Genomic DNA, 19,692 nt, shown 5'->3' with positions numbered 1-19,692 from the left:
AAATTCATCAAATTTAAAATTTTATATATTATTTTAATATGATTTTTAATATATTTAAATATATTTAGATCTAAAATAAATATTTTTATTCTATAAATTTTTTTAAAATATATAAAAATTAATAAAAATATATAATTTAATTCGATTATTTTTTTTTCAATTTTTTACTTTTCAATATTAAATCTAATCTGAATTTAATATATATATATATATTTAATATCTGAATTTAATCTGAATCAAATAAAAAATAATTAGAATCAAATAATAAAATTTCGAATCGATTTTTAATTTTTTCAATTTTTTTCTCACCTTTACATAGAAGTAGTCGATTGCTGTAGTGAAAACTTTATAATTTTCAGAAAACAAAAAAATGATATAATCATTCAAATTAACAAATTTATTTATAATTATTCATAACGAGATATTTATAATCAATTAAAATAATTTTTAATTAAAATAATACAATTAAAGAGACGAAATCTTATGATTCAATATTTATAAATAGACATGCTGTAAGTTCACTTGATATACATACAAATTCAAAAAATTCTCCCTTTTCTTTTTTTTTTTCTCGAATAAATTGTTTCTTGGCATTATTTATTATAGGAAAACCTTGTTAAAGACAATATTTTTGTCTCTCATTAAAGGATATACAGTGGTTTGAACAAAGTGATTTAAATAAAGTTTTATTATATCTTGAAAGTATTTTAATTATATTCTTTTTGCATACCATCATTTATAAAAATAAAATAAATCTTAAAAAAATAACATTCACAACACATTTTAAATTTATTTACGTTCATGATTAAAAGCTTCCATCCTAAGTTCAACACAAGACTTAAAAAGAAAGATTACAAGTGAAAATCATCAACAACGTGTCCATGGATTAGCTAGCTATATACCTTTGTTACTAACATTAATAAACTTATAATGAGATGTATACTTCTTGTTATTATTTTATTTTTGTGATATACCTTAATTAAATTAATCCATTCCTACAACCTCTTTCTTTTTATAAAATTTTGTTTATCATTTTATTTCCCACTTTATGACTCGCGAATTGAGAGGTGTTCATGGCAATATTATCGGTACAGTGTTGGTATTCATAGTATCGACCAATACATATCGGTTGAGGAAAACAAACACATCTAGGTGTATGTATATGTATCGATTGAAAAACAAAATAATTTAAAAGAAAATTTATCTTGAGATTCCTCAAAATTTTATTTTAAACACTATTTTTATTAATAAAATTGATAAATTCTTCACAATTATACATATATTATAAGTGAACATTAAAAAAAAAATCTTGAATATTTTATTAGATTCGTACTACCATTTTGATTGATAGAAGATTTGCTCTTTTTTTCTTTTCACTTATTTTATTTTTTAATCACTACTTAATACTTTATCTTTGATAATTTTTTGTTTCCATAATTTCATCAAAAAATAATGTATATTTATTAAATTAAGCTACTGAACAAATAGCTTATTATATTTTCCAAACATAATTATATTTATTTCATTTATTTGAGATTTGAAAACTTTGAATATTAAATATTTATAATTATTAAAATCTACATTTGCGTATAAACATATAAATTTATCTAATAGAGGCGTATTTGTCTGCGTACATATATTTTATAAACAAAATGTTAGATAATACCGGTAAACCTGTAATGGTTCACTAAAACACATGGATACTGATATGTACCAGTACTAGAAAAAAAAAAGGATATGTTTATCGGTGCATTAATTTTTTATATTGATATTTTAATGTTATAAAATAAATTTAAATATTAAGTTAAAAAGATATTATTTTGTCTATCAAATATTTTCTCCAATTTTGTTAAACAAATTAAAAAAAAAAGCTTTAAACTTATTATATTTCTACTTTTTCATTTAAAAGCTTCAACTTATGAATTTAAAATAAATTATAATTTGTATATAAGTTAATTATTCAAGATAACCTCGCAGATATTCATATGTATGTATATTTCTATTTTTAAAAGAAAAGAAAAGAAAAGATTATGTGTTAGATTAAATTTACAGTTATGGATTACTCATTTTTAATTATTAATTGAATAAAAAATTAATCATTAAAAATAAAGATTGTATTAATATCAGTAAATTATTGGAAAATTTTATTTATAAAATACATTTTTGATAATCAATTTATATATTGAAATAAAAAAGTTCATAAATAAGAAAAAAAAAACCCGAAAATAAAGCGTAGGACACATTCCAACATAATATTAATTACGTCACATAATCTTATTTTTGAAAAACTTAACTATTTATTATAGATTAATGTAATAATTAAATAAGGCATATTTGTTTTAATAAATTTATTAATTATTCTTCTAATAAATAGATAATTTTTTAAAAACAATGTATCATAATATTTTTTATTAATTTGATATCTAAAAAAATAAATTTTTATTTTAGTATTTAAACTTTTATATTATCAAACACTTGAATGCTTTACAGTAATATTATTAGGCAAGTTACTTATGTGACATTGATTTTCAATAAAATCATAACTCATGATATAAATGTTAAATCATCGTTGCATCATTTATTTTTCATGTTAATATTTAAATAAAATTTTCAAAAAACTTTTTAAAATTTAAAAAATAAAAAAAGGTTAATGAATGAAAAGAGAGAAAAAAAAAAAAAAAAAAGGTCAAAAAGAGGAGAAAGAGGAAAAAGAGGAAAAAAGAAAATAAGGAAGGTGTCATCGGTCGGTCAAGGGCTTGATCTAGGTCGATCTGCCTCCAACTTAACAAATTGGCGCTGACTTGGTTTGATTGAGCTAACCTGGTGCTGATTTGCCAAGTCTGAGGTAGGCCGACGTCGATCCCACCCTTGGCCGGTTGGTCGGCATCGCCCATTCCTCCTTTCTCCGCTTTTTCTTGTCTCTCTCTCCATTCCATTCTTCCCTTTCTCTCTCCCTTGTCTTTTCTTTTTATTTTTTTATGTTTTAAAAAATCAAAATTTATTTTTAAAATTTTTTTTACTGATGTAATAATAGTAGCTAACGATAATTGAATATTTATTCATATGACATAATTTTATTAAATATTCATATTATATCAATTATTTATTTAATAATAACAATATAAAATATTAAAATATTTTTATCAAACGAAGATTTGAGTGTTAAAATAAAAATCTTATTTTTTTTAGATATCTACCTAATAAAAAATATATAATACATGTATATTCTCCATATAAACCATTACGCGTGCACTGAAGCTCTCTGCAGAACACGCTCATCTTTATAATAATAAAATAAAGAAACATTACCCATTCCATAGCTTATTACAACTTTCTTCTTCGAAAAGAAATCACATTTATTAATATATTTTGAATAAAATAAATAGTAGTAGTAATTGTTTTGACAAGGTCAACTGATCAATTCGCACGATGACGCAAAAAAGAGTTAGAAACAGAGAGATTAATGGGCATTAAAGTTCACGAAATCCTAAATCATCATCATATACCATACAGATCTCAAATACAATAAACCCTGTGATCTTTATAGAAGTATTATTATTTTTTACATCAAAACAAAGAAATAAAGGAATGAGTCATGTGTAAAAAGCAAAAGACAATAAAATAATAAATAAAGGTGAAACCCCAAATCTAATGTAGATCAGATTCGTTGGTAAAGGAAGGAATAATCCTCCTAGTGTTTCTGGGTAGTCTTATGATACTTGTCTCTGATCCATTGAATTCCGACAGAGGTTCCTTCTTTGACCTTCTTCACCCCAGTTGAAGCCACCGCTTTCGTCTTTCCAAGCCCTTCTCCAACCTTCTGCTTGTACTTTGCGGTTGTGCCACCGTTGCTGCTGTTTTTCTTCTTGTTATCAGTGGTGGTTGCTGGGGCTGGTTCGTTGTAGTCCCACTGGTCTGCCCATGATGTACCGTAGGAGTTGTTTCCTTCCATTTCTTTTCTTTTCCTTTTTTTGTTTTGACAAACTTAAGGGGTTTTCAGTTTTCAGGTGGAGGAGATCAAGGATAGATATATTGAGAGAAGAAGAAAGGGAGAAAGCGAGATGGAGGAAACGATTGGGAATTTTATTGGTCAAAGTTGGGAAGGTTAAGAAATGGTGGGCGTGATTCGTGAACTTGATGTTCATTGCCTAACGCCTTTTTTTATAGGCGTCAACGAAATCAGGTTGGTCCAACTAACAAAACTGTACCGTGTTGGGCAATGGGACACGGTTTCGGATTTCAACACGTGTGGTTACTCTGGGCGAACTAAAGGGCAGTTCAGATTTTTTTCTAAGATATTAAAAAGCTTCTTCAACTATTTTACCTTTTAAAATAAATTTTTATATTTTACTGTACTTAAATAAAATTTTATTTTAAATAAAATATTAAATTTACTATAATAATTTATTTAAATATAAATTAATAGTAAAAATTTTATTTAAATACAAATTAATAATTAAAAAATTATTTAAATATAAATTAAAAGTCAATTTAAATGCCACATAATGCTTTATTTAAATAAAATAGTAAAATTTAAAATTTTAGCTAAGATTATTATTATCATAATAGATAACGTTCAATGTTTTATAAAAATATGGTATATATCAAAATTAGTTATTTTGACATATTATTTTAAATTTTTTGATTTTAGTATAAATATATTTAATTTATCTAAATAAAATAATAAAATTTAAAATTTTACCTAAAATTATTAATATCGTATGGATGACATTCGATTTTTTATAAAAATATTGTATATATCGATATCAGTTATTTTGATATATTATTCTAAATTTTTTTTGATTTAGTATAAACATATTTATAAACATGTATGAACTTGTATATTATAATATTATTAATAATTTATAAAATAAATATGTAATATATTCAAAAATTAAAAAATAAGTTTAAAAGTATAAAAAATAATATTATAAAATTTTTATAAAATTTTTAAATACTTAATTTGATCATATAATTTTTAAATAAACATTTTTATGTAAATATCTTAAGATAAAAACAAAAATATGAAAAAACTAACCAAGATTTTATGATTCTTAAGTTTTATAAAAGGAGGATAATTGTTTTCTTAAAAGAGATTGAAATACTTATTAATTTTGATTTGAAAAAATAAAAAATAAAAAATAAAATTATAAATTTTGTTTTGAAAAAATAAAGTATAAAAAAGTAAATTACAATAAAAAATAAAAAACTCAATTTTCAAAGATTATGTTATCATTTAATTTTATTTTTATTAGATGAAAAATATTTAAAAAACAAAAAATAAAATAAAAATTACAAAATATATTTTATATTCACATACTGATCAAAACATATTAATATACTAAAATTTATCGATATCAATCGAAACTAATGAAAACAATCAATAATTTTGAAACCTACTAATTTATCAAAATTCACCAAAATCAATCGAAATTTATAAAAATAATCGATATTATTTACTATCAAATTCATTAAAAAAAATTATTTTTAAATATATAATTTTTTGATATAACTAAAATATAACGACTGATGTAACCAATTCCTCACACCAAATTTGCAAATATTATTTTACCTAAAATCAAGGGAGGAAAGTAAGGAATGCAAGGCCCCTGCAAAAATTGAAAACCGAAAATGAAAAAAAAGGAACAAACGAAGTTTTGGAAGGGCAGCTTGCAACTTCATTAAAGCATCAGGAGAAGACGTAGCAGTGATATTTTACAACAAATTTTTGCTACATCAGAACTAATTCTAGCATATTTTTCCTTCACGAAAACAGTTCATTTTGTTTTGTGATTCTGGATGAGCAAATTTATTAAATTTATCACAGTTCATTTCAAGAATCTGAACTCAAATACTTGTTGAATAGCGACCGCGATATGCTAAGAGCATTTCCATTTCTTTCTACCGGAAACAACTTCCGACTTTTCTGCCAATTGTTTGTCAGCTTTATCCACTCCCTCCTCCATTTCTTCAGCTTGAAGTCCTCGCCCTCCTCCAGACTTTCTATCAAAAGTTTGAAATATATTGCTGCTCGGGGGCCATAATAATCTCGTAGCAGTCCACTCCAATACTTGTTCCCTAAATAGAATTCAAGAAAAAGAGAAAGTAAATTACGGCATTGCAACTTTGAGCAGAAAATTGTGGGTCCTAAAATAGCACCCAAGTCCGACAATCCTGATGGTATATGCACCATAACCAAGAAATTTCGAAGAATGACTCAGGCAGAGAGGTGAAAAATACCATAATCGCGAAGTAGACTTGCTTCCTCCTCTGTATTGTCAAACCACATAGTTATTTGAGTCCTTGCATTCCACTCAAACTGCATTTTCAGATCACACCCATTAAAATTATCAAAATCTGCTTGCATTTTGAGTAGTCATATATAACTTTAATGGGATTCTAACCTGTTTTTTTTCTTTGTCATTTTGTGCAAGTTGTTTAGCACTTTCTAGCCATGGTCCCAGAAGAAACCCATCATTGCAAGCTAAGAGAGTGTCCATATCTTCAACAAGGTCTAAAAACTTCTGACTGAGAGAGGTTACCCCATCAACGTCTTTTAACTGATAGGCATCTATGATCTCTAAGAATAGCTCATTTGCATATTTAGCCAGAGCTTGTCTAGTCAAGTCAACTAAGTCATAGCTGGGCATCGAAAGTTGAGCGGCACGAAAGAAAAAAAAATCAAATGAAAAGAAGAATAACTATGGCTGATAGAGAACGCACATGCTAGAAGTTCTACAATACATCACAATTGGCAAAGAGTTGCTAAAACACATGGTACTTTGAAACCAAAAATCTACCTGTAAGTGTTGCTTGCTGATAGTTCATCCCCACTTGCAATAAAAAGTTCTAGTGCCTTTATCACTTCAGAAGTTGAATACCACAGATGAGGTTGATCGTATGAATCTGTTTTCTCCCTTAGTACGGCTCTTCTTGACGTTGGTTTACCATAGTGTTGACAACTCTCACTTGGCGATGAAATAAAGGATGGGCTGACGTCTGGAAATGCCACAATAACATCCCTATTTTTGTCCTGCTCAAATGTGATCAATTATCAACTTTATATATAAAGATGATAAACATATGCTTGTAATTGTGTAAAGAAAAAACCATTCTGTATATGTTACTTGACAGAAAGATTTTAATAAAGGTTGATGGACTATTGTGCATGGTACAGCCTCCAATTACCAGTCACTTGTGCTCAAGGAACTGATGGACATTGACCCATACCATGATAAAGCTATATAAGCTGCATTAGGTATACACACAACACAAGATAAAATCCTTGCATGTATGAGGAAGTTGTGGGGATGAAAGCCTAATATGGCAGAACTACTTGACAAGATATTACACAGCGAGAAAAAAAATGAAGAAAGAAATAAAGAAACACTTGAAGAAGTTTGAGAACTTACATAGGCTCCATCTGTGCAATTGTAGATTGTGTGGTACAATATACTCCATGCATCTCTTATCGAAGGAATGGATCGACCATAACGCCTTGCTATATAAAGTTCAATCCATGACTGAAAGATGTATTTCAATAAACAAAAAGGGTTAGTTTACAAATTAGTTAGTTCGATTGAAAATGCATGCCTCCACACTTTCTGTTCCTTCGCGTATTCTGTCCTATCAAGTAGAAGAATTATTTTCCACTCTTCCTTTTCCACCCTTCCTTTCCCATCCTCTCACTTCTCCTGTACGGAGTTCAGGGTTAATAATAATCATTCTTGCCCTGCCATTTGATTACTTTTATCTCCTTAGAACAAATTTTCCAAGAAGAATCCGAATGAAAGAACAGAATTCATAACCTGTCCTATTCAGACATAAAGAAACAGAGGTTCAAATCTAGGACCTTTTAACCCAATTTACATGCATCTTTACTAAAATAATAATGGTGAATAGCACATACCGCATATAGGGCAATGTGTAAGAATTTAAAATTACCTTGACATCAACCTTTTTGTGCTGAAATGCCATTTCAGACATGAGATCATAGACAATTGGATTCTGTTCTATACCTTCCATCGACATTCCAATGCCAACCTTAACAGAAATTATTGATTAAGTCAAAAAAAGATATATAAATTATCAATAAATAAATAAATAAATCATTGCAAATAAATTTCAAATGACCAGAAGAGTCAGTTCCAAGAAAACTTGTCTGCATGGCAATTAATGCTTATACATTCATGCATGCACATTGACATGAAAAGGGGAGTAAATGTTCCAGCCTATGATTAAAATGAGCACAATTTTGTATATCAATTGCTTACTGATATTTGTGGCAAGACCACTAAATCTTATGACATCCAACAACCATTTGATGATATTTTGGAACTAGAAAATATGTAATATAACTTACCATTGTCGAGTTTTCACTAGTAAGAGCTTCAATAGGCCCAGAAGCTACTGTATCCAAAATTCCATACATCTCAATGTTTCCTGCGAAGTTATGTAGCATGCACCTGTAAAGGAGCACACCAATAAATCAGATGAGAAAAAAAAAGAGAACAAGTTCCACAACTCCATTTGCTTGGCTTGAGGTCGGCAATAGAAGAACAACATTACTTTTAGTCCTGAAAATTAAATTCTGTAGGCACATTAGATGCTGTTTTTCTTATTCTATACTCTTTAGGGGAGTTGGGGTGTGGAATAAGAACCAAATGCATCTTAGATGACTCCAAATGGATTTGTTCAATGGTTAAAGCACACACTATAAATAAGAGGACCATCCCAAGCATCTTCATCTGTTGAAATGGAGACAACCAGGAGTATGCATCATCAATCTATAAGATAGAAAACTATGATATCTTACAATCTAAGTGATGGAAGAAATCCAGAAAATCATCATTCATAATCCCTAAAAGCATCTCATCTTGAAGTTAGTTAAGCAATTGAACCTATTTGACCCACCTCATTTCCAGCTTTAGTACCTGAGAAAAGTAATCATGTAGAACAACTATTATCTAGGAGTTGTTTAACACCAAGGTCCAGTGTAAATGTTGTACCCATATTTATTAAACTGATAAGTTTCCTACTATTTAAGGATTAAAATTATTGATAGAAACTTGTGGACACAGGAATATAGCAACATGTTGATTTTTGCGTATAGAACTGAAAAAAGGAAAGAAACAATGGAACAATCACTTTCCAGATGTAAGGAACACCATAAAACTGCTCTGATGTAATCCAGATGGGTTTCACTTCAGCAAACAAATCAAGGACAACCAGCTTTCCCAAGGGAACAGAATGCAGAAGTGCCTGAGGAAATCATAGTTACTGTCGGTCAATGAACAAGATATTTTTTTTTCTTCAAAACATAAGAAAAAAGAAAACGCCAGAATGCATAATAATGTCCGAACAGGCTCATATCTTTTGTGCATATAAGCACAAATATGATTTCATTTAAACAAACACATATTTACATAAATTATCCAATTTCATACTAGAAAACAGCAATATGTATGGACTCCAATTCTAGACAATAACATCATAACATCATGATAGCTTCATGGAAAGCTAATTGCCCAGATCTTTTCATCCGAAAGGAAAGTATTGAATGTGGTTTAGAGTTTTGAAGAAGTTCAGTACTAATTGCTATTTGAGTGATGATTGGAAATGTAACTTTACTGACATATAAAATACCTAAAAGTGAGCTGTGAAATAAGTTCCTTTAAACCTCTAAACTCTGAAGGGCAACCAATATGCTATGGTAGTGAGCTTAAGCATATATCAAGGCCAGACATCTGTTTGCATTTTCACTTGATAATCACATATATGACTGGAACATAATTAAATAAAGTTAATGGCCGCACACTGTAGGCCCCTCCCCCTCCCACCTGTTTCTCTTCACACAAATGTTTCCCACTATGCTTTAAACCTTCAGTTATGGCAATCAAAACTGAAAAACTTATCAACTTTGGTTCAAGTTGCAGATACTTGGAATAGAATAATAAAACCAAATCAACATATAAGACGAAAAGCTGATCTATTAGAGATTGGAAATGCAGTGACCAACACAGACAAGTAAAAGAAAAAAAATCCTATGGATATAACCTTCATTTGTAGAGGCCTCCAGAATGGATCATATGAAAACAGCCACCCCTGTGGAAAAAGTTTCAATCAGTTAGAAAATCAGAACAAAAGGAAATGAACTCTATAAAGATTTCAGGATACATGGAGCAATGACATGGTGCATATCATATGACATAGTGAGTGAGATTTGATCTATTGACCTGCATTAGCCACACAGCATTGTCATCACCACTCTGCATTCCACTAAAGATTGCTGCACCTAATGAGGAGATGTATGCTGGATCATCCACCGGGGGGGTATTCTCATCAAATGTATCACTGTATGGTTAAGCACATATAAAAACAATGCAGAAATAAAGCAATAAACAGAGTGATAAATTGCTTAATATATTAGATCTATAAATGGCAAAGGAACACAGTTTCTATAGACAAGATGGCAACATGTAAAAAAGAATGGATGGTTTTATTGAAGGGTCATTGTGGTCCAAGTTTTAATCCTCTAGTGCAGGATGAGGCCAAATGCAGAGAGGTAGAGAGGAAGAAACAATTGAATAAATAAGTGGAAACAAGATTAATAGAAAAGCAGTCCATTGAGCTAACAAAAGCATAATAACAATTATCACTCATAATTTTTAAGCCATAACATGCTATGTCGAATCTACAACATGTTTAATAAAAAAGGGATAATATGGAACCAAAATAGCCTCATAAACTGCTTCATGCATTCCAATTTACTTGAACCCATTTGACTTGAACAGATTTTAAGAAAACATCATTAAAAGCATCAAAAAGTTCTGTAAGCATAATAAGTATTGATTTTGTTGTCTTTTACAAGTAATTTTTTTTAACAAAACAATGGGTGTAAAATATACTAACTAACAATAAAGCTTATCTACTCACGGCAGTAAATAAGTAAATTAGGCCTTCTAGAAAAGGAATCAAAGCCAAATAAAATGCTACTGAGGGAGCAATTTAGTGACTTTTACAGATTGGAATGACCACCATATCGGAGATTATTGATTACAAGTTAATGAAAACAGATCTTTAAAATTTTAAAGTTGAGAATTGAAAGAGGAAAAAATCTTACCAGTTGTAAATGTGGCTTGTCCTTCCATATTCTGACCAAAGATGGAAGCCCAAAACATAGAAAGAAAAGTTTAAAAGACTTGCATAAATTATTTTTGAAGGGAAAGAAAAACCTAATAACTTCTATGTGCATGATAAAGAAGAGAAAAAGCTAATAGACATAAAGGACCATGAACTTGAAGGATCACACCTTTCAGTTGTTCCTCAATAAAAGTTCTCCCAATCTCAATGAACAATGGATCAGTTGCATCAAGAAGATAAGTGCAACACCATTTAACGTTACTTTTAACAGAAAACCTGGAGATCAGTTCATATAAATATATTATGAGGTTCCAGTCTCCTGTTAAATTTGTAAAAATTCTCAACTTGAATAAGAAAGCCAAAATTCCAACTACTATGTTCCATCAGATGAAGTAGAAAGCCTAAAACTGCAAACACTTCAAAGCAAGTATTCTTGCCAAGTTAACTGTACCTTGGAGAAAATAAGAGTTAATGACAAGTCAACAATATAATTTAGAGACATCAAAAGCAAAGTCATTTGTTCAATTCAGAGTGCTATGTAACTTACCAATTACCCAAGCGTGTTATCTTTGCTGAAGGGAATATATTTTTTAATGCTGTAGGAACATTGCCAGAAAAAGCTGGAAGGACTGCAAAATGTATTCACAAAATTTTAAAACTGTTAAATCAAGCAGGAAAGAAAATTGATAGAATAAGTGTTAAAATAGTTTCCTAGATCCTTGACAGGTGATGCCACCTCTTGCTTACAAGCTAATTCCAAATCAACAATTAGAACCAATCTTGCCATTATTTCCTACAAAGAACTTGATATAATTTTGTGTGTCAGTGAGTTATTTCTGTTTGATACCTATATGACCTCTTGTAATGCTTTACCGGTTCAGATGAAACCAAGTAAATATGCCTACTTGATATTATGGAGCACAACCTACCAAAATCACCAAAAGATCCAAGCAATGACTACTTTTCTATGGAAGAATTCATAAAATACTTCTTTGTTCATTCAAAGACCAAAAGAGAAAGGAATGGGCAGAATTGAGATAAAAAGATTAAGATCTTTAAGGTATTCTAATGTAGTAACAAAATTGAAAAGAGAAAAGTAGTTTTCAGGTATTCTAAAGTAGTAACAAATTGACATTGCAAAGCAATTTAATTCATGAAAGAAAAATTGAAAAGCAATGGATAGCAACCTTTTTGCTGAGAAAAAAAAATAATGGATGGTAATAGCAATTGGTACCTGGAGTCATTCCAAGTTCATACATTCTGGCAAGAATTTTCTTTTGCAAATTTAATTGTTCATTAAACCAACTTTGTGGCAGTGGTCCACCCCATCTGTGATTGAAGTAACACTTATTAGATAGGAAATCACAATAATGTCATCACAACCCAAAATTTCTATATCCTGGATTATTACAATAAGCCATTAGAAAAACGTTCACTGTCATCTGATTGAAAGGAAGTTAAAAACATTTTCCATTACCATGATCTTAAAATGCTTTGATATTAGACTTACCATGTTGGCTAAAACCCAAATTAATCAAGCCAAAGTCAAAAATATCTTCTAAAACTTTTACCAAAATGCTTACCCGTGCAAATTTCCCATACGTGACCAAGCAAGAAATGCAGGGCCTCCAAAGAAGTCATCCAAATCAGAATCGGTTACATTGAATTTCTGCTTGAGATAAAAAGTTGATAAGAAAAACTTAAATCTAAAGAACCCAACTTAAGAACATTATTTATAATTAGGTTCAACTAGAAGTTCAGAAAGAGCATGTAACAAGCATTTAAGCCCTGCTCAGCTATGCCATCCTTGTAGATCTATATCTCATTTGTGAAGGCAACCTAAAAGGAAAAAAAAGAGTATCTAAGCTGGTAACACGGATGCCTAATGAGTGGCATCCCACTAATGCCAGAGATCTTTCAAATTTCAGGACATGCATGAGGAAGGGAAGCAGGGTTGCGGCATGGTGGAGGGCTGTGTATGTAACTAGCTTTTCTCCACAGGCAAGAAAAGATGAAAAGACAAAGGCAAATTGAAGAAAGTGAGCTAAGTTAGTCAAAATTTGATACTTTATATGAGGAAATTACCTGGAAAACCTTTTTCCAGATAGTTTCTTGCCCAGTAAATGCTAGTGGCAAGTTGATACCTTGGAGAGCCATCCAGTCAATTTCCTGTTCCCATCTTTCCCAGTCCCACCAAGAAAAAGTATCTTTCAAAGGCCAACAGATAAAGTGCATATACAATTAATCAGACCAAATTTTGAAATATTTCCAAAGGCATTAATAACTTATGGGAGATAGAAAGGACACTCAGAGCAGAAACTCACAGCTTGATGTAACAGCATTCTGGTAGTAACTCCATGGAATGGGTCTCTGGACCAAGATTTGCGCATCTTGAACACAAGGAAGAGAGCCTAACTTAGGTACTGAAAATAGCTGCGCACCACCAGTTTTTTGCCAGGATATATGTGAACCACACAAATACTTTAAGTACCAGTGCAGACCAGCCAAAACTTCCACCCCAGTGACACCACTTATTCTGCTCCAGATCAGCCATACAAGCATGAAGAAGATAATTATCATTCTCTACATTAGACATACACTTACTTGCATACAGCTTCTTCATGTAAGGCAAGGAGATTTAATAAATTTCAGTTATGGCCAAAAGCGGAAAAGAAATTATGCATTGCCTACAATTTCTATGACCTCAGTGTGTTAAATATAAAACACTGCCACAATCTCAAGTAAGTTCATATGTTGACTTAAGCAATCAAAGTCTTTGAATTGCTATGTTGTTACAAAAAATCAACTAAATTTAGCAAAGGGGAATGTCTTCAACACTAGTTAATGTCATTGAATACGAAAACTTCGACATGAAACAAATAAATCTTTACTTACAGAATCTCTGGAGCTCCGTGTTTACAAGAAGAAGGATGGTTTCTGATAATAAAACAAGCTCCCCCACCGCATTTCTCCTACAGAAAGATGCAGTTAATAAGAGAGTTTAATCCTTCAATTCATCATCTAGGCAGCCAAACAGACTAGTGAGAAGGAAGCACCTTAGAAATGATCCGGAATTCAAAGGCGGAAGAGTGAGAAGGAAGCAGGCGATGAAGAACGCCACGAGCAGCCGCAACCTGGAGCGAAGGAGGTGCTCTCTCGCGGTCTTGAATTTCGAGAAGCTTCGAAATGTATTGGACCCCGATGGTGGAGGAGTAAGCTAAGGAAAGGAACGAGAAAAGGAAGAAGAGAGAAATGGCGGGAAGTGGAGAGTCCATGGCGGTGGGCGATGGAGTTTAGAGGTTGAGGAAGAAAGAGGTAAAGGAATCCTGACCTAGGAACTGAGTTGAGAGTGAGGCGATTCTCTTTACAAAAATGAAATGGAATCATTGAAGCGAATGAGATCCAGGAGATTCTACAAAGAGCATCAGACAAATTCATGGCCGGCCTGAGCGTGCGAAAAGACAACACTAGAGTGGGTATCAACTATCCAAGAACAAGCAATAAAACAGAACAGAATTTGAAAATTGTTGGGGTGGGCATTTGTGAGAACTTGGGTTCAGACCAATAACCGGATCTAATGGGCCATCATTTTACCCATTTAACAACAACTAGGCCTTGCGGCCAACTTCTCCGTTTTGTGTTTTTCCCATTTCATCAAGACTTGGGCCTTAGCTTTGACCTTTAAGGTTAAGAAAGCAATGCTTTTAAGACTAAAATTGTTAACTATTATTTTTACATTATAATACAAAATGTTTGAACTTCATATCCGACGCGGAAAATTTTTTTTAACACAAATTGCGACTTACATGACATCATTCAAAAAAAAAAAAAATTATAGCTGTTGCGGTAGCCGGTCAAAGTAGTAGTATTTTTTTTTATCAATATGCATAAAAATACGTTAAGAAAGATTGTTTAAAAGTAACGTGGATAAACAAAAAATTAGCTAAAAATTTTCGTGACATCATTTTCAAATTTTAAAATTTGAAAAAAATGCCACATCATGTTGATCGATATCTTTTCTTCATAGTCCACCCCATGAAGCGAGGTTAACTGTGCAAATCTGACGCTGTGAATAATTGGATAAAATTTAATAATCCAAGTAAAGGGACAATATTTGAACATATTAATGTATTGGGATTAAATTCATCATTTCATTTGAGTAAGGAACTAATTGTATAATTTGATCATATCATTACTTAATACTCCATTCGTCTCATATATAGTGTTTTGTTTTGTATACTTTCAGTTGTTGTAAAAAAAAAAAAAATTCTTACTTTTCTTTATTATCCTTTAGGCTTTAACTATAACTATTCACTTTCTTCTCTTGTTGGGAAGGTAATTTGAGAAAGAAACTTTATAATAAATAAAAGTAAAAGTTATCCTCTTTGGTCTAGTAACTAAAAACGTTTGATGAGACATTAAGATTTTGATTTCGAACTAGACTTTCTCATTTTCTTTTACTTGTATTAAGATTTTGTTATCTTGATATAACAAAATAAAATAAAAATTTAATTTAAAATTTCTTAATCTTTGTGCAAAATCAAATAAGACACTATACATGAGTTGGAGGAGTGCTTATATGAGTCATAAGTCACAACCAACCATAACTTTTCTTTTCTTTTTTTTTTTTCGAAGCAACTCAATTAAAATTTGATATGTCGATCAATTCCCATGTGAAATACGAGCAAACATCATTTGTTTTGTTTATGTTGCAACAAATCTTATAGAAAATGTTAAGAAATTAAGCAAACATATTCCTACACGAGCACGTAGTCGAGAAAATTTATCTTGTCATGACTTGGGACTGATCATTTGGCTCCTATCATCATTTTCTAGCGAAAGCAAGTCTTTTTCTGTGGCCAAAAGAAAAATAAAAAGAAAACTGAGCAAAGCCAGAATTACGTTTCTACTCTTTCTCTCTCTCTCTCTCTATATATATATATATATATATATATATATATACATGTATAAATGTATGTATAGCACTTGCAAGTGAGGATTAATGTCGTGTCTTGTTTGTGCTAGTTATAATCTTTTTGCATTTTTCCAACTGACTTTCCAAGCCATTCAACGAAATCTATGCAGTCAAATAAGACTCATAAATGTGCATTCATTAGCTTCAGCCTACATCAGAGACATCATATATATGTATAGTTGAAGGTGAGCAAGGACCAGCTGTCACATGGTATTGAAAGAATTATAGAGCTGCTACCCCTTTGGGAATACAGGACAGGTCAAGGAAATCTTGAACGACAAAAGTGCTTGTAGCTAGGGTTTCCTAATTAAAGCCAAAAGAAAAGAAAGGTTTTGCAACAGTGAAAAGCCTTAAGTACACAAATTCGTGCATGAAATCATCAGGCTTTATGATCCATCACTTTTTCTTTTATGGGACCAACAAACCATGTGGATAGGCTTTTGAAAATTATGCAAGTCGGTTTATTATTGGCAAAGAAATGGAAGTGCTTAGAAAAGAGTCGACCCCATTGAGCCAAAAAGAAAAAACAAATAAAAATTTTCTTCAACAAAAAAAAAAAAAACTACCTAATAAATAATGCTAAAACATTATATTATTTGAATATACATAAGAAAGTGTTATTTAGGCTCATCTCATTTACCCATTTCACATACTAACTTTTTATTTTACAGATTTGTGAAAACTTATATATTATATAAAAGTGTGAAATGAATAAATTAGACGAGAGTATATAAAAATTTTCCCATATGTATATATAATTAAGCTTATCTTTTATAGTATGCTGTTTTCACTCTAACAAGTTTGTATAATTGTATTTCTTATGATGAAGATGGTCCCGCGGTACAACCAAAAGCTAGCTAATTACATAATATAAATGTCAAGGAGAAAGGAAAAGGAAAGTCTTACAGGGCTGGGTTTATTGGTTGATATTTGATAATATAGAAATGCTTTTTATATAACTTTGTTGTCATGATATATATTTCAAAGTTTGGACTCACAAGATATTTGGATCAAGGGTAACTTAGATATTTAAAAATGAGATTTATTATAAAAGGGTTCACCTTGCTTTTCTTACAATCACATAAGAAGATTAGATTGATAACGTTACTGGACACTTTAAAAAAAAAAAAATGTGAAGGCTATGGGTTACATATGAATTCTTATATGGGGCTGATGTCTAAATTAATTATGAGCTTCACCCATTTAATGCATCATATCTTAATAAGATTTATCATAACGTATAGATCCATGGACCTATCGTTAGATGAAAATTAAAGAAGTCATTACTAATATATTTTTTTTTGGATGTAATTAGTTACCTGATTGAATCTATTCCTTTTAAAGAGGAATATTAAGATTAACTTAGGCATTCTAAATAGTAGATTTTGGTCCACAAAAGCAAAGTTTGGTTCAGGAGTATGGTTACATGTGATGAAGGTTATAGTACTCTCACAGTGTTCATTCAAAAGATGATATTAGTTTGATTTCAAGTTATCCAAGCCTTAAAATATATTTTTAATTTTACCAAATAATTTTAATATTGAAAAGTTTTCTTAAATTACTCCAATATATTGATAAAAATTTAGAAATTTTTTCTTACATCAAAAGTATTCAAGGAGACTATTTGTTATATTTTAAAGAGGTTCCGTCATCGAATTCATTTAATTTTGCTTGTATGTGTAAATTTTTATATACCTGGTGTATGATAAGAAATATCCTTTAATATTTTGGTAAGATTTTTTGTCAAAGATTATCTTTTAATATGTTGGTAGGATTTTATGAAAAAAATAAAAATATTATATTATATTATATTATTTTATTTTTTTCAAATTTGATTTTTTTTATAAAAAGTTATAAGACTTTCTAATATGGTGGTAAAAATCCTATTTTGAAAGTAAAATATTAGCCCTCCAATTTGTTGGTAAGGTTTTTTCTTAAAAATTATTGTTAAAATTTTTTTAAAAAATTTATAAGGCTTTCCAATACATTGGTAAAACTTTATTTTTTAAAATGATAGCCCTCCAATCTATTGATAAGGCTTTTTTGTTTTTTCTTGAAATATTTATATCTATATTCATAAATAAAGATAAATATTAAACTAATAAATAAAATAAATGAATAAATAGATAAATAAAGAATTTAACCAAAAAAAAAAACTAAAACTTGGTTTAGAGTAAAGGCTTGGAGGTGCGACTCGACTTTAGGCACAAACGAGGGTTGGACCAACTTAGGTCATACTAATTGGCTCAGCTGGAACAGAGTTATATATCCTTGTTAGGCAAGAATGTTGTAAAGACCTAGACACCCACTCTATTCGAGTCGAATCAAGTATGACCTTTGAATTTGAAAAATAACTTGGATTGAACCAAGATTGGGTGACTGGGACTAAAATACAAGTCAAGATAAAGTGATCAAGACTGGATCGAGGTTGAAAATAAGTGTTCAAAATGAAACTACGAATCATAAAAAATGATTTGGACTAAGCTAAGATCAAGTGACTGGGACAAAATCATGAGTAAAAAATAAGCGATCAGGACCAAGTCGAGATTGAAAATAAATGATTAGGATGAAACCACGAATTATAAGAAATGATCTGGACAGAGCCAAGATCAAGTAATCGGGATGAAACCATAGTCAAAATAAAGTGATCAGGATCGAGTCAATGTTAAAAATAAATGATCAAGATGGAACCACAAATCATAATAAATGATTTGGACTGAGCCAAGATCAAGTGATCGAGATGAAACCACGAGTCAAAACAAAGTAACTAAGATTGAGTTGAGGTAAAAAATAAATGATCAGGACGAAATTATGAATCATAAAAAATGATCTGGATAAGCCAAGATCAAGTGACTAGGATGAAACTATGAGTCAAAGTAAAGTGACTAGGATCGAGTTGAGGTCAAAAATTAATGACTAGAATGAAACCACGAATCATAAGAAATAATCTGAATTGAGTCAAGATCAAGTGATCGGATAATATAAAAGCATGTTCTATCTATAATGCAAATGAAACATTAATTATGGTACTAAGGCTTCTGTATTCTCATTTTTACACATCTTTAGCAAAGAAATCATCCTTCATTACCCTGAATATTCATCTACATTGCACATTTTAGTGAAAAAACCATAATGAATACACGTTTTTGGTAAAGAAACCATCCTTTATCAACCTGAATGCACATCTTGGCAAAGAAACCATCTTTTATCAATCTGAATGCACATCTTTGGTAAAAAAATCATTTTTTATCAACCTGAAGGCACATCTTTGGCAAAAAAACCCTTTTTCATCAACCTGAATGCATATCTTTGGCAAAAAAATCATTTTTTATTAGCCTGAATGCTTATCTTTATCCTCAAGAAGGTTATGGGAGCTATTTTACTCTTATTCTAGAAAAGTTCATCTTTGGTTCTTGTCTTATTCAATCCTTCAAAATAACATAATTTCTTATAATTTTGTTCAATTATTACTCATGATCTCAATTTCAAAGTGTGAAATGTAAGTTATACAATTCTTTCATTCATGGCAAGGTATACAGAGAAATGACAAATATATTAGCGATATATAAAACTAA

General features: G+C 30.2%; 2 protein-coding genes across 2 annotated transcripts; both read right to left on the bottom strand.

Moving 5' to 3' along the window:
* Positions 1–3,521: 3,521 nt before the first annotated feature.
* LOC149516195 (uncharacterized) lies at positions 3,522–4,144 on the bottom strand. Its single transcript, XM_089768339.1, has one exon. The coding sequence runs from the start codon at positions 3,950–3,952 to the stop codon at positions 3,692–3,694; it is 261 nt and encodes an 86-aa protein (XP_089624465.1). The 5' UTR covers positions 3,953–4,144; the 3' UTR covers positions 3,522–3,691.
* A 1,514-nt stretch (positions 4,145–5,658) lies between these two features.
* LOC111291355 (alpha-N-acetylglucosaminidase-like) lies at positions 5,659–14,616 on the bottom strand. Its single transcript, XM_089768338.1, has 19 exons — positions 14,199–14,616; positions 14,038–14,114; positions 13,467–13,678; positions 13,228–13,349; positions 12,726–12,811; positions 12,377–12,471; positions 11,690–11,771; positions 11,312–11,418; positions 11,123–11,153; positions 10,236–10,353; positions 10,057–10,104; positions 9,153–9,261; positions 8,363–8,466; positions 7,945–8,043; positions 7,413–7,523; positions 6,801–7,033; positions 6,405–6,642; positions 6,241–6,319; positions 5,659–6,078 (listed from the first exon to the last, which is right to left on the bottom strand). Exons 1-19 carry the CDS (start codon positions 14,415–14,417, stop codon positions 5,834–5,836), a joined length of 2,415 nt encoding a protein of 804 aa, XP_089624464.1. The 5' UTR covers positions 14,418–14,616; the 3' UTR covers positions 5,659–5,833.
* Positions 14,617–19,692: the final 5,076 nt, after the last annotated feature.

Source organism: Durio zibethinus, chromosome 11 (genome assembly GCF_047325235.1).
Source record: "Durio zibethinus cultivar Kanyao isolate XHJ-2024 chromosome 11, ASM4732523v1, whole genome shotgun sequence".
Lineage (NCBI taxonomy): Eukaryota > Viridiplantae > Streptophyta > Magnoliopsida > Malvales > Malvaceae > Durio > Durio zibethinus.
Note: the sequence above shows the minus strand (reverse complement) of the source record. Positions and strands in the feature narration are given on the sequence as shown.